This window comes from Scyliorhinus torazame, chromosome 8, assembly GCF_047496885.1.
Source record: "Scyliorhinus torazame isolate Kashiwa2021f chromosome 8, sScyTor2.1, whole genome shotgun sequence".
Lineage (NCBI taxonomy): Eukaryota > Metazoa > Chordata > Chondrichthyes > Carcharhiniformes > Scyliorhinidae > Scyliorhinus > Scyliorhinus torazame.
Genome location: NC_092714.1, coordinates 40,849,581 through 40,863,329, shown reverse-complemented (window position 1 = coordinate 40,863,329; position 13,749 = coordinate 40,849,581). Strand labels below are relative to the sequence as shown.

The 13,749-nt window shown below is 49.5% G+C and overlaps 1 protein-coding gene across 3 annotated transcripts in view; it reads left to right on the top strand.

Moving 5' to 3' along the window:
• The first annotated feature begins 942 nt into the window (after positions 1 to 942).
• The window catches only part of eva1c (eva-1 homolog C (C. elegans)), a 174,723-nt gene continuing 161,916 nt past the window's right edge, over positions 943 to 13,749 (top strand). The window contains exons 1-2 of one of the 3 annotated variants that reach the window (XM_072513434.1): positions 943 to 2,419; positions 4,301 to 4,497. In XM_072513434.1, coding sequence (XP_072369535.1) covers positions 4,395 to 4,497 — 103 coding nt within the window. In that variant the 5' untranslated portion in view covers positions 943 to 2,419; positions 4,301 to 4,394. The remainder of the gene's footprint in view (positions 2,420 to 4,300; positions 4,498 to 13,749) is intronic. The other 2 variants (XM_072513433.1, XM_072513432.1) reach the window with 2 other exon arrangements.

Genomic DNA, 13,749 nt, shown 5'->3' with positions numbered 1-13,749 from the left:
CGAACAATCAACGAGGTGAAGGCTAAATCGTCTGCCCCCGCTCCCATCTGCAGCTCCGGCAGGTGTGACACCCCGAATGTGGCCTCCAGGAGAACCGGCTCCAATAGCACAGACGCGGTGCTGAAGAGCGCCCTAATATTTCTTCAGGATCTATTTTTGATAAACTTTTGCACAAGACAAGCTGTTTTTAGTTCACGATACGATACGATGGATTGTAGAGGTTCTGTGAGGGGGAAGAAAAGTGACTGCCTTACCTTTTTTCCCCCCAATCGTATTACCCCCCCAATCGTATTATTTAAGGAGTACTGTGGCGAAGCAGTCACTCAAGTAACGTTAGAATAATGTAATCTATCTCGTCATGTCTGATTCTATTGGAACTTCAGGAAACATGATAATTAAACATCATAAATTGGATTCCCAAGGATGACTCATAGTCACCCCCAATTGGATGTTAACAGGAGAAATGAGAAATAAAAAAAAGTGACATTTAGTGGTGGTAAAGAAAGATGCAGAACACCAGGGGGCGAGCTGATCCCTGCTATTGGACAGAAATGTGATACTGTACTTGGTCAATTCCGATTGAAGTATCCAGGAGAGGGAGCTCGCCGCACTGCAATGTGATTCCTTTCAAAGTACATGCACTCACATACCTGAAAACATGTTACACTGGTCGACATTTGAAAAGATGCGAGCTGTAATTTCCACATTGGGGTTTTGATTTGCAATGCAAATGGGCAGGCCAAGCTGCATTGAAATAGGGATGGTAAGTGTTGATGCTCACACAAGTGACTAAGCAAAGGTCTCCCGCGAAAGCCGGGGTATTCTGCACTCCGCTGAGAATACTTCCCTTTCTTGGCAAAGCAACAATACAGTGGACGTCACAGGTGCGTCGCTTTGCTTCTTGTGAATTATTCACAGAATTAGGAGCTGGCTTTCGCCTTGCTGCCACCTTCCTTGCTTGCCTGGCCAGTGTTTGCTGCTCACTGGCCTCCCAGGAGTCTGCACAACGAACCATGTCAAGACTACACTTTGAATACATGTTAAATATCCTTCTGGGGCTCCGGTGCTTGGATCCTGTTCACGTCCTCGGTGCACAAGGAACCGGGACAGAAAGCTTACAAGCCTCCATTAACTTAGGGCTAGTAGAGGAGACTGGTCCCCGCCCACAGCTTGTGACGTTCTCGTGTTGTCAATTCAGCAACCAAAACACTCAGCTGGATTGCAAAAGTTAGTCGAATGCGTTTTTAAAATTTTTTGACAATGCGTTGATGGCCAGAATGCGGAAAAGTCTAACGCTGTATGGAATCTGGAACGACTAGTGTAACTATTTACATATATGTGTGTAGATTTCGCTACCGGTTGCTGGGTGCTTCTGGGTTTGAGTTGGATAGAGCGGGTGCAACCCGGAGCCGGGATCTCCAGGGTCAGCAACACACACACACACACACACTTCTCCAATAACCGGCGGAGGCAGAGAACAAACCGGGAAGGGCAGACGGGACGAGGAAGTGAGGAGTTTCCCAGCATGTAGTGAACGTGACAAAAGCTCGTTCTGGCTGCAGGGAAGCCTCGTCGCCTTCACACACAGGCACAGAGAGAGAGAGAAAAAGATTTGGGATGGATACATGATGGAAAAATTAGTACTGCAGGGAAATATTCCTCCAATTGGGGAATGAAGATGGTACAAGGACCTGAAGGTTTTTTTTTCTCCCTCTCCCCAAAAGGATCAAGATATAACTGAAAGTCTGTCCCCCCTAAATCTAGGAGATTTTGAGGCTGAAACGCACCAGGATTATAAATTTGAAAAGGTTGCCAGAATTAAATCATCTCCGAGCAGTAGCATCGGTCTGTCTGTCGGCAGCAGAGAATACCTGGATTGCGCAACGTGAAACTGAGTTTATCAACAAACATCATTTACATTGACGTTTTTTTAAAGGATTTATCGTTCCTCTGTGGGAATAATAGCGTGAAGGATTCTAGATGCCCCACGTAAATAGAGAGTAAATGTTACCTCTCCTCTCCTGCTAAGTGCTATCTGGGCGTGGAACCGAAACTTTACAAATCAATGCCAAGAAACGCAAGTAAAGCAGTAAGAACGGCTGCGGTAGCAGGAAGAACAACATTGCCAGCTGAACCGTTCGAGGTGGCAATCTTTCGGGTGTCTCTTGGCAATGGGAGGTGGTAGCACGTGGGGGAAGGAAACTGCTTGCATTATAACTTGAGATCTGAGAACATTTGACAGACGCGAACAGGAATCGGCTGCTAAAAATTGCAGTCTGCAAACAAGGACACATCCAGGACTGGAGCCTCCACGGTGAAGCGTAAAACTATCGGTAATTTAACGGCGAAACAGTTGGCTCGCAGTCTGAACTGGGCGCGCCTGCCCCTGTCAATCTGCCCTCGGCTCGCACCCATTCAGGTATTGGATCTATACTGTCCCTGTGCCCCTCGGGGTGGGGGTTGGTCCTCTCCTTCCCGTGTTTCCCTCAGGATGAGGGTCTATACAGGATGAGGATGAGGGTCCATACAGTCCCTCAGTGTGTGTGTATGGGGGGGGGGGTGAATCTATACTGTCCCTGTGCTCCTCAGGTGTGAGGGGAGGGGGTTATACTGTCTCTGTGCCCCTCAGGTTGGGGAGGAGGGGGTTATACTGTCTGTGTGCCCCTCAGGTTGGGGGGGGGGTGGGGGTTATACTGTCTGTGTGCCCCTCAGGTTGGGGGGGGAGGGGGTTATACTGTCTCTGTGCCCCTCAGGTTGGAGGGGAGGGGGTTATACTGTCCCTGTGCCCCTCTGATGAGTGTGGGGTTATACTGTCCCTGTGCCCCTCAGGTGGGAGGGGAGGGGGGTTATACTGTCCCTGTGCCCCTCAGGTGGGAGGGGAGGGGAGTTATACTGTCCCTGTGCCCCTCAGGTTGGGGGGGGAGGGGGGTTATACTGTCTCTGTGCCCCTCAGGTTGGGGGGGGGGAGGGGTTTATACTGTCCGTGTGCCCCTCTGATGGGTGTGGGGTTATACTGTCCCTGTGCACCTCAAGTTGGGAGGGGGGTTATACTGTCCCTGTGCTCCTCAGGTGTGTGGTGTTATACTCTCCCTGTGCCCCTCAGGTGGGTGGGGGGAGTTACACTGTCCCTGTGCCCCTCAGGTGTGTGGGGGGGGGGCAGGAGGGGGTTATACTGTCCCTGTGCCCCTCAGGTTGGGGGGGGAGGGGTTTATACTGTCCGTGTGCCCCTCTGATGGGTGTGGGGTTATACTGTCCCTGTGCACCTCAAGTTGGGAGGGGGGTTATACTCTCCCTGTGCCCCTCAGGTGGGTGGGGGAGTTACACTGTCCCTGTGCTCCTCAGGTGTGTGTGGGGGGGGGGGGGGGCGGGAGGGGGTTATACTGGCCCTGTGCCCCTCAGGTGTGTGTGGGGGGGATATACTGTCCCTGTGCCCCTCAGGTGTGTGTATGGGGGGGGGGTATACTGTCCCTGTGCCCCTCAGGTGTGTGTGTGTATGTGGGGGTTATACTGTCCCTATTTCCCTCAGGTGTGTGTGTGGGGGTGGGGGCGGGCTTTATATTGTCCCTGTGCCCCTCAGGTGGGTGTGTGTGTGTGTGGGGGGGGGGGGTTATACTGTCCCTGTGCCCCTCAGGTTGGGATAGAGGGGGGTTATACTGTCCTGTGCCCCTCAGGTGTGTGTGTGTGTGTGTGTGTGTGGGGGGGGGGGGGGTAATCTGTCCCTGTGCCCCTCAGGTGGGTGTGTGGGAGGGGGGGTTTATACTGTCCATGTGCCCCTCAGGTGTGTGTGTGTGTGTGTGGGGGGGGGGGGTTATACTGTCCCTATGCCCCTCAGGTTGGGGGTGAGGGGCGTTTATACTGTCTCTGTGCCCCTCAGGTGTGTGTGTGTGTGTGTGTGTGTGGGGGGGGGGTTATACTGTCCCCTGTGCCCCTCAGGTGTGTGGGGGGGGAGTTATACTGTCCCTGTGCCCCTCAGGTGGGTGTGGGGGCGGGGGGGGGGGGTTATACTGTCTCTGTGCCCCTCAGGTGTGTGTGTGGGGGGGGGGGGGTTATACTGTCTCTGTGCCCCTCAGGTAGGTGGGGGGGGGCGGCGGCGTTATACTGTCTCTGTGCCCCTCAGGTGGGGGGAGGGTCTATTCTGTCCCTATGCCCCTCAGGTCTTGTGCTGTACCACCCGCCTGTCCCTGGGCCTATCACTCGCCTCAGGCCAGTGTGTTCTTAACCTATCGGTGTGCCCTCCCCTCGTTATTTCTTCAGAGGGACGCTTGGTGACAGTCCCTGTTTTCCCGCCCGGCTCTTCCAGGTCCCTGGTCCACACGCCTGAGAAGGACGTCACTTCGGAATGGGCGTGCAGGGAAGGATTTAAAAAGATGTGAACTGCTGGTTGTTCATACACCATGTCCCTGCTCGATGGACGTCAAACGAGGCAGATTCCAGTGCTTGTGATCTACATTCTACTAACCTGGACCAAAGAGATGGACGCTTCAGGCATCTTTTCAGGTACGCATAACTTTACCCAGAAACTAGTGGGAAATTGACAATGATCGCAAGGTAGTAATGTAATCACGAGTTTCAGCATTTGCTGCAAATATCTGTTTCAGTTTTACATGGGACTTTATTGCCATGCATATGAGCTTTTTACTAATTGTTATTGTCAGTAAGGAATACACAGTCACGTTGTTCATCCAGTCAGCGCACGTCGACTGTGTTTAATAGTTTTCCATGGATAAATTGTAAGAAGTTGGTAACCGAACTGGAGATTGTATCAGGAAGCACTTAGAATGGGAAAGCTGGATGAGGGAGAGGAGCGTCATTCCTTCCCAACCCAAATTGAAGTCAGTGTCATCACCAGTGAGCTAAACAATAGCGGGGAGGGGGTCCACGTGTATCGTTTTTGTTCAAATAAATGGCCATGCTGATGTTGACATTGTAAATACTTTTATTTTGCTGGGCATGTCACCACAACGGGATTGTCAGCATGAAAAAAAATCTTAGAATACTTAAATAAACTCTTGATTTTTGAGATTCTCTTTTTATTTTTCAATATTCCAAGGTTTACTTGGGAAACGCATAACCCATCTGCTCCCAATCCATCAACTTTCTTTATTCTGTCATGGGATGTGGGCACCGTTGGCCGAGCCACCATTTATTAATAATAATCGCTTATTGTCACAAGTCGGCTTCAATTAAGTTACTGTGAAAAGCCCCTAGTCACCACATTCCGGCGCCTGTTCGGGGAGGCTGGAACGGGAATTGAACCCGCGCTGCTGGTCTTGTTAGAGTACATAGAACATAGAGTGCAGAAGGAGGCCATTCAGCCCATCGAGCCTGCACCGACCCACTTAAGCCCTCACTTCCACCCTATCCCCATAACCCAATCACCCTTCCTCACCTTTTTGGTCACTAAGGGCAATTTATCGTTGCCAATCCACCTAACCTGCACGTGTTTGGACTGTGGGAGGAAACCGGAGCACCCGGAGGAAACCCATGCAGACACGGGGAGAACATGCAGATTCCGCACAGACAGTGACCCAACGGGGAATCGAACCTGGGACCCTGGAGCTGTGAAGCCACAGTGCTAACCACTGTGCTGCCGTCCTGCCCCTGTTATGTTCTGTGCTGCTAAACCAGACCCATTTATTGCCCCTTCTTAATTTCCCTTAGGAAGACAGTGGCGAGCCACCTTCTTGAACTGGTGCAGTCCATGTGGTGTAACAGTCTTGTTGGGGAGAGAATTCCAGGTTTCTTCAACAGCAACAGTAAAGGAGTAGCAATATATTTCCAAGTCAGGATGGTGTGTGACTTGGAGGTAAACTTTCAAGTGGTGATGTTCCCATGTTCCTGCTATACTTGGTCCTTCTATGCAGTAAAAGCCATGAGTTTGGAAGATGCTGTTGCGGTTCTCTTGGTGAGTTGCTGCAATGCATCTTGCAAATGTGCCAATGGGTTGTGGGAGTAACAAATAATTTAGGCTTGTATTGAGACAGTTCCACGTATGGTGCAAATAGAAATCCCAATGTTCTGTGTTCAGCATAAAGTTAATTTATACATAAGCAAGGTTAGAAATGTCATACCTTTCACAGTGCATCTTTTAGCTGCCACTCTGCATTGTTGGTGGAGGAAGTGAATGTTTGAGGTGGTGGATGGGGCATTGATCAAGCAGGTTGCTTTCTCCTGGATGCTTTTGAGCTTCTTGTGCTGTTGGAGCTGCACTTATTTGAGCAAATCATAGAACTTACAGTTCAGAAGGAGGCCATTCGACCTGTCGAGTCTGCATCGGCCATTGTAAAGGTCACTCTACTTAAGCCCATTCCTCCACCCTATCTCCGTAACCCACCTAATCTTTTTGGACACTAAGGGGCAATGTATCATGACCAAGCCACCTAACTGCACATCTTTGGACTGTGGGAGGAAGCCGGAGCACCCGGAGGAAACCCACGCAGACACGGAGTGAAAGTGTAAACTCCACACAGACAGTTGCTCGAGGCCGGAATTGAACCCAGATCCCTGGAGCTGTGAGGCACTGTGCCACACTGCCGCCCCTGTTTCTATGCTTGGCTTTAAATGTTATGAAACATACCATAGGCTAAATTTCAATGTTGGTGTGTATCAAACTGGCGATGGGTGCAGCAACTGCATTGCCCACTTGATTACGATAGCCAGAGAACTGAATTACTTTCATGGTTAAGACTCATTTGAATGTATAATGGAGCTACAAGCATTAATTGAGTATTGACAGGTAGCTTGCCAATGGAGAGCGGTGCAAAAATGGCAGGCAATTCATTTGCTGAGTCCAACTATCAATTTCATTTTGATAGGGAGGCTGGGTAGATCATCATGGGGTGATGATTGGAACTGAGTAGCTGTGGGGAATAGCATTAATTGCACCGTTATTTATGCCATGTTTTTGCTGTGGCCTGCAGCAGTACCAGTACGGACAACTGATTAGGTACCAGTGGGTGGCACATGTGCCACTTGTTCCACCCATTGGCATCTGCAAATGACATTATTTTCCAACATCAATGGAATGGTAGATATATTAAAACTCTGCTCCCTCCCCACCCCATTTTTCATTTTAACCTAATGTTAAAAACTAGCCATTTGGGAGAGCTGATCCTACTACACTTCAGCAGAGCTCTCTACCCTGGATAGGATGACAGCATGGTGCAGCCAGCAATGGATCTTGGCCCAGCAGCACACTGTACTGTAAATATAGTACAGCAGCAGCCAAGACCAGACTTTGAATGACTGCCATTCCGGGTTTCTCTGTAGGGAAGCTTTCAACCACAACTCCCACATGGGGCAGGGTAAGTTGGGCATGGCAGATACCAGACTGCCATCCCTCTGGCCTGTGCTCCAACATATTACATCATGCATGTTTTTTTAGTAACTGCTCTTTAAAAAGAATACTGATGCAGAGGTTACTTTTTAACAAAAATAGAAAATGAGAAGAGTTGAGGAAGTACTAAGCATGTTTAAACAGTTGTGTTAAAAACGCTAACTGTGGTACAAATAATCACAGGAATCATCAATCTGTGGCATTGGATGTCACACTGAATCAATACATTAAGCCCACTGGTAAATTAAATGTAAATTTTAAGGATAGAAGCAATATTGTTTGCAGAGAGCTAACCTTCTGGCCAGTGTTTTATTTTAATGGTACGTGTGTTCCTCTGCAGCTCGAAGCATCCTGTGTATATTTCTTGTGCATTATCAAAAACTATTTACCAGCTACCAATATATGGTTATGTGCAACTGTGGTATTATTTTGCTTGTTGCTGTTTCAGAGCTAGCTGTTTTGTGTTGTTACGTCACACAATGGATCATGTTAAATATATTGTCTCTGCTTGCAATTGTTGAGTGATTTGATCCAAATTAGCAGCATTTCTGCCAATGGGGTGGGGGGGGGCACGAACAAAGAATTTAGTCCTGTATTGAGCCTGTTCCAAGTGTGGTGTAAATAGAATTCCTGGCGTCTTGTGTTTGGCACAAGGCTATTTATATGTTAAAAAAAAAGAAAGGTTGGAAGTGTTGCACTTTTCTATTTGTTTAATGACAAACTTTGTGAATTCTCGGTGTCAATTATTTTAAGGATGGCATCAGGACCATACTGTAGAAAATATTACAGTTGTTAATGTTTAGACTTTAGCCGAATAATTCATTTTTCAAATTGATTACTTAGTTTGACATGTTCTTAGACTAACTCTTCCCAAAGGTACGGAGTTGCAAAACCAGGTTTCGGGACCGTAATCTACTGTTTCCGAAATTCAAACAGTGAGTCATGGCCATAGCTAGAAGCATGGGATTAACTGCTTCCTGAACTTCACAAATGGCAGGAAATTATTTACCACAAAAACCCTTACATTCATTTTGTGTGGGGAAGGATGAGGCTGTCCATGCCCCCAAGGAAAGGGTGAAAGTAAATGGAAACTTCCAGAAAAGCCATAATTAGGTTCATCCAACATGACTTATTTTAATTTGCCTTTTAGGTCACATCAAAAACAACTTGCGTTTGTGCTATGCCTTTAACATATCAGATAAAAATGAACTCCGAGCCAAAGCAGATTATATTAGGAGAGCTGACGAAAAGCTTGGTCAAAGACTTAGGTCAGCAAATCAGCAAGGTTTGAGGCTCGCAGAGAAACTCGCAGGTGGTGTTTTTAAAAAATTTGTTTACGGGACGTGGGCTTTAACCAGCATTTATTGTTCATTCATTATTGAGAAAGTGGTGGTGAGCCGCATTTTTGAACCGCTGTAGTCTATCTGGTGTAGGTACACCCACAGTGCTGTTAGGCAGTGAGTTCCCAGACATTGACCCAGCGATAGTGAAGGAACAACAATTTCCAAGTCAGGGTGGTGAGTGGCTTGGAGGAGGAAATTCCAGGCATTGATGCTCCCATTCTCATGCACCTACTGGCCTTGTCCTTCTAGATGGCAGTGGTCGTGGGTTAGGAAAGTTGTTGAAGGTGTCTTGATGAGTTCCTGCAGTGCATCTTGTAGATGGTAAACACTGCTGCTACTGTGCGTCAATGTTGGAGGGAGTGAATGTTTGTGAATAGGGTGCCAACCAAGCGGGCTGCTTTATCCTTGATGGTGTTAAGTTTCTTGAGTGTTGTTGGAGCTGCACTCATCCAGGTAAGTGGAAAGTATTCCATCACACCACTGACTTGTGTCTTATAGATGGTGGCACAGGCTTTGGGGAGTCAGTAAGTGAGTTCCTCACTGCCGGATTTCTAGCCTCTGACCAGCTCTTCCAGTCACAGTATTTGTATCGCCAGCCCAGCTGAACCTCTGGTCAATGGTAAGCTCCAGGATGTTGAATTTTGCGATGGTATGCCATTGAATGTCCAGGGGTAATCGTTCGATTCTCTCCTGATGAAGGTGAGCATTGACAGGCACTTAAGTGATGCAAATGTTACTGGCCACCTGTTAGCTGTTACAATCCCAGTTGATATTATACCTACGCAGGAAGATCCCAGAATGGAACCCTGGCTTTAATTTTTGAAATATAAAACATGGAGGAACAGAGTTACAGGACCACTAATTTATTTTAAAAATAAGAAAAAGGATTTCCGGTGGCGGCATGTAGCGAGTAGTCACACACGAGGTGGCGCTCGCTATGGTTCTTTATTTTCAGCCCTTTTTGCCCAGTATTTGGGGGATGTTTAGGGTAAAACGTCACTAATTCGGACTTCCGGTGATGGTGATGTGCTGAGCAAACACATATATGATGGCTCTCCTCCAGATCAGAACCAGGCACTTTTAGGTGAATTTTGCTCCAAAATTCGAAGGCACATTTACCTCAACGGCGAAATGAAAGCAACCACACCATAAAGCTAGAAAACGGGAGCTCGAGGGGTCGAAATGACGGCAGGAGTGATGGAAAGGGCCACAAGCAGCAGGCGGACAAGACGGTGGAAGCACGAGGTGAAGGGGTCTCGGCACCCAGGAGAGAACGAGAACAACAACCCGAGCATCAGCCCGCCCCCCCCCTCAATCCCCCACCGCCTGGGGATGGATGAAAGTACCTCCTTACGAAGGAGCTGACCACCATGAAAGAGGCAATCAGGATAGGCGGTCAAGGTGGCGGTGACGGAGGCAAAGTCAGCCCTATACAAGTTTGGGGTGTCATTTGTAATGCTGTTCCCAGCCAGGCTCTGGGTCACGCACCAGGACAAAGAGCATTATTTTAACACCTGGCAGAGGCGAACCAATTTGTGCGAGCCAACGGCCTGGACAAGGGGCAGATAAGACAATGATGAAGGCTGATCAGAGGAGAATCAGTAAAGGAACAGAGACTCATTAGACAGTGAATATGTGTGCGCAGGACTGTGCTGCCTCGCTCTGATCAAATCAGACTGGGTCACAGGAAAGAGTGCAGACAGGGGAATAGGCAGAGAAAGCAGGCAGTCAGCAGGCATACTTTAGGGGCTCGACCAGCCCCGGACGGGATTCACCACACTAGCAGGGGTAGCTAGCATGGGAAGACAAACAGCAAGGGGAGCTGTGGCGCAACTTCCGGCAGGGAGGGAGCGCCTGGCCGGAGGGGGGTGGGGCACAGGGACAGGGAGGGCATTCACATTGGGGGAGACGGGGAAACGGTGACACAGGAAGGGGGGATGGGGGGTTGGGGGGATAGGGGGAAAAAGGAACACAAAAGGAACAGGACTGGAAAATAAGAGTTGGTTTTTGGATTGGCTTTGCAGGTAAGGTGCAGGCTGAAGAGACAAGATGGCGCCGCAAGCAGCCACTTTGGAGGGTCTCTAAACAAAAGGAAACCCCGGAGTGCAGGGGCGCACCCACGTGGCGTACACACAGTTGGTGGCCATGTTGGATGCCTCTGGACAAAGGGAAACCCCGGAGTGCAGGGACCCAACCTCATGGTGCGAGGGCTAGGGGTGTAGCCACACTGATCAGCACGAGGATGAGGTTTACAGCGACAAGGATGGTTACGACCAAGGGGGACGGTGCCCTCGACGGGGCATCGGTAGTTCTGGTAAATGTCTACGCGCCCAACTGGGACGACACAGACTTCATAGAAAAGACCATGGCGGAAATCTCTGATATTGACACACTCATCATGGTGGGGGGGGGGGCAACTGCAAATGTGTACAGGACCCACTGACGGACCGATCAAACCCAAGATCGGGGACAGGCATGGCTAGAGAATTGGGAGCATTGATGGAACAGATGGGGCAGTGGACCCTTGGCGGTTCCTGCACTCCGGAGAGAAGCACTTCTCATTCTTTTTGCTGGTGCGAAAGCAGACTCAAGGATAGACTTCTTTGCAGTAGGAAAAGCGGTGCTTCCAGGAATAGTAAGGGCGGAATACTCTGCGATAGTTATCTCCGACCACGCTCCACATAACATGGATGTGAGGCTGGAGAAGGGCCATGCCCATCGCCCCACGTGGAGCTGGACACGGACCTCTTGGCCGAAGGTCTTCTGTCAGAAAACATCACAGGCCATAGGCGAGTACGTTACTAATAACCAGAACGGGGAAGTCTCACCTTCCACGTTCTGGGAGGCACTGAAAGCTGTGATTAGGGGAAAGATTATAGCCTACAAAGTACGTAGAGACAGGGAAGAGAGAGTGGCCAGGCAACAACTGATCGACTCCATCCTGGAGGTCGATAGAAAGTACTCCGAGGCCCCGACCGTAGAGCTTCTGGTGGAGAAGAAAAAGCTACAAATGGACTTTAACCTGCCACCCACCAGGAAAGTAGTGCACCAACTCAGCCAGACACGGGGGACCTCCTATGGACATAGATAAAAGGCTGACCGTCTATTGGCTCACCTGCTGAGAAAGCAAGCAGTCATGAGAGAGTTAGCTCAGGTGAAGAGTAGCAGAGGCAGATTGGTAAACCGAACCAAAAGAGGTCAGCTGGGCATTTGAGACCTTCTACTGGGGACTGTACACCTCTGAGCCCCCCGACGGGGATGCGGAGATGAAAATGTTCCCCGATGGATTGGACATGCCAGTCATGGGGGACAATAGGCGGGAGGGGGGGAACTGGAAGCACCAATAGAACTGGGAGAGATCATGGAGAGCCTCAGCTCCACGCAGGCGGGAAAGGTGCCGGGACCTGACCGGTTCCTGACAGACCTCGATTTAAATTCACACCAGTCCTGGCCCCACACTTACTGGACATGTTCACAGACTGGTTAGCAAGGGGCCCCCTGCCTCCAACACTAACACAGGCCACGATATCTCTGATACCCCAAAAAGACAAAGAGCTGATGGAATTTCGCTGTTCAGCGTAGATGTGAAGATACTCGCGAAACCACTAGCCAAGTGACTGGGGAGCTGCGTACCGGAGGTGGGCGCAGAGGACCAGATGCGCTTTGTCAAGAGTAGGCAATTAACTGCCAACTTTAGGTGGTTACTGAATGTAATAATTTTTAAAACTAAATAAATATAGAGTACCCAATTAATTTTTCCAATTAAGGGGCAATTTAACGTGGCCAATCCGCCTAGTCTGCAAATCTTTGTGTCGTGGGGGCGAAACCCACGCAAACACGGGGAGAATGTGCAAACTCCACACGGACAGTGACCCAGAGCCAGAATCAAACTTGGGACCTCGGCGCTGTGAGGCAGCAGTGCTAACCACTGCTCTACTGTGCTGCCCTACTCAATGTAATCTGGGGAGAGAACAACAGAGATGATCGTCTCCCCGGACACAGAAAAGGCCTTCGACAGAGTCGAGTGGAAGTACCTCCTTGAGGTACTGGAGCGGTTTAGACTGGGGACAGAGTTTACTTCGTGGGTGAAACTCTTGCACAACGCCCCCAAGCGAGCATTCAGACCTACACCACCAACTCTGAGTACTTCCAGCTGCACAAAGGCACAAGGCAGGGATCCCTCCTATCCCCGCTCCTGTTCGCCTTGGCAAGTGAACCCCTGGTGATCGCTCTGCGAGACACGAGGAAGGGCAGGCACAGAGGAGGCAGAGAGCACAGAGTGTCGGTCTGTGCAGATAACTTGCTCCTCTACGTCTCGGACCCAAAGAACGGTCTGAAAGCAATTATGCAACTCCTGGAAGAGTTTGGCGCCTTCTCAGGCTACAAACCCAACCTGGGCAATAGTGAGGCATTCCCGGTGAACCCGAACGGGGGAGGGACAGAGCTGGAGGCGCTACTATTCAAACTAGCCCAAAACAAATTCCGCTACCTGGGGATCCAGATAGTTCATGACTGGACACGGATCCACAAATGGAATCTGACCAGTCTGGCGGAGGAAGTTAAAAAGACCTACAGAGATGGGATGCACTCCCTGGCGGGGAGGGTACAGACGGTCAAAATGAACGTACTGCCGAGGTTCCTCTTCCTCTTTAGATCCATACCGATCTTCATCCCCAAGGCCCCTATCCACAAGATAGACAATATCATCATGCCGTTTGTTTGGGGGGTGTTAGTATTGACATTCAGAGAGATCTTGGTGTACAGATCCACAGGTCACTGAAAGGGACAACACAGGTGGAGAAGGTAGTCAAGAAGGCATACGGCATGCTTGCCTTCATTGGCCGAGGCATTGAGTATAAAAATTGGCAAGTCATGTTTCAACTATATAGAACTATAGTTAGGCCACACTTGGAGTATAGTGTTCAATTCTGGTCGCCACACTACCAGAAGGATGTGGAGGCTTTAGAGAGGGTGCAGAAGAGATTTACCAGGATGTTGCCTGGTATGCAGGGCATTAGCTATGAGGAGAGGTTGAATAAACTTGGTTTGTTCTCACTGGAACGAGGGAGG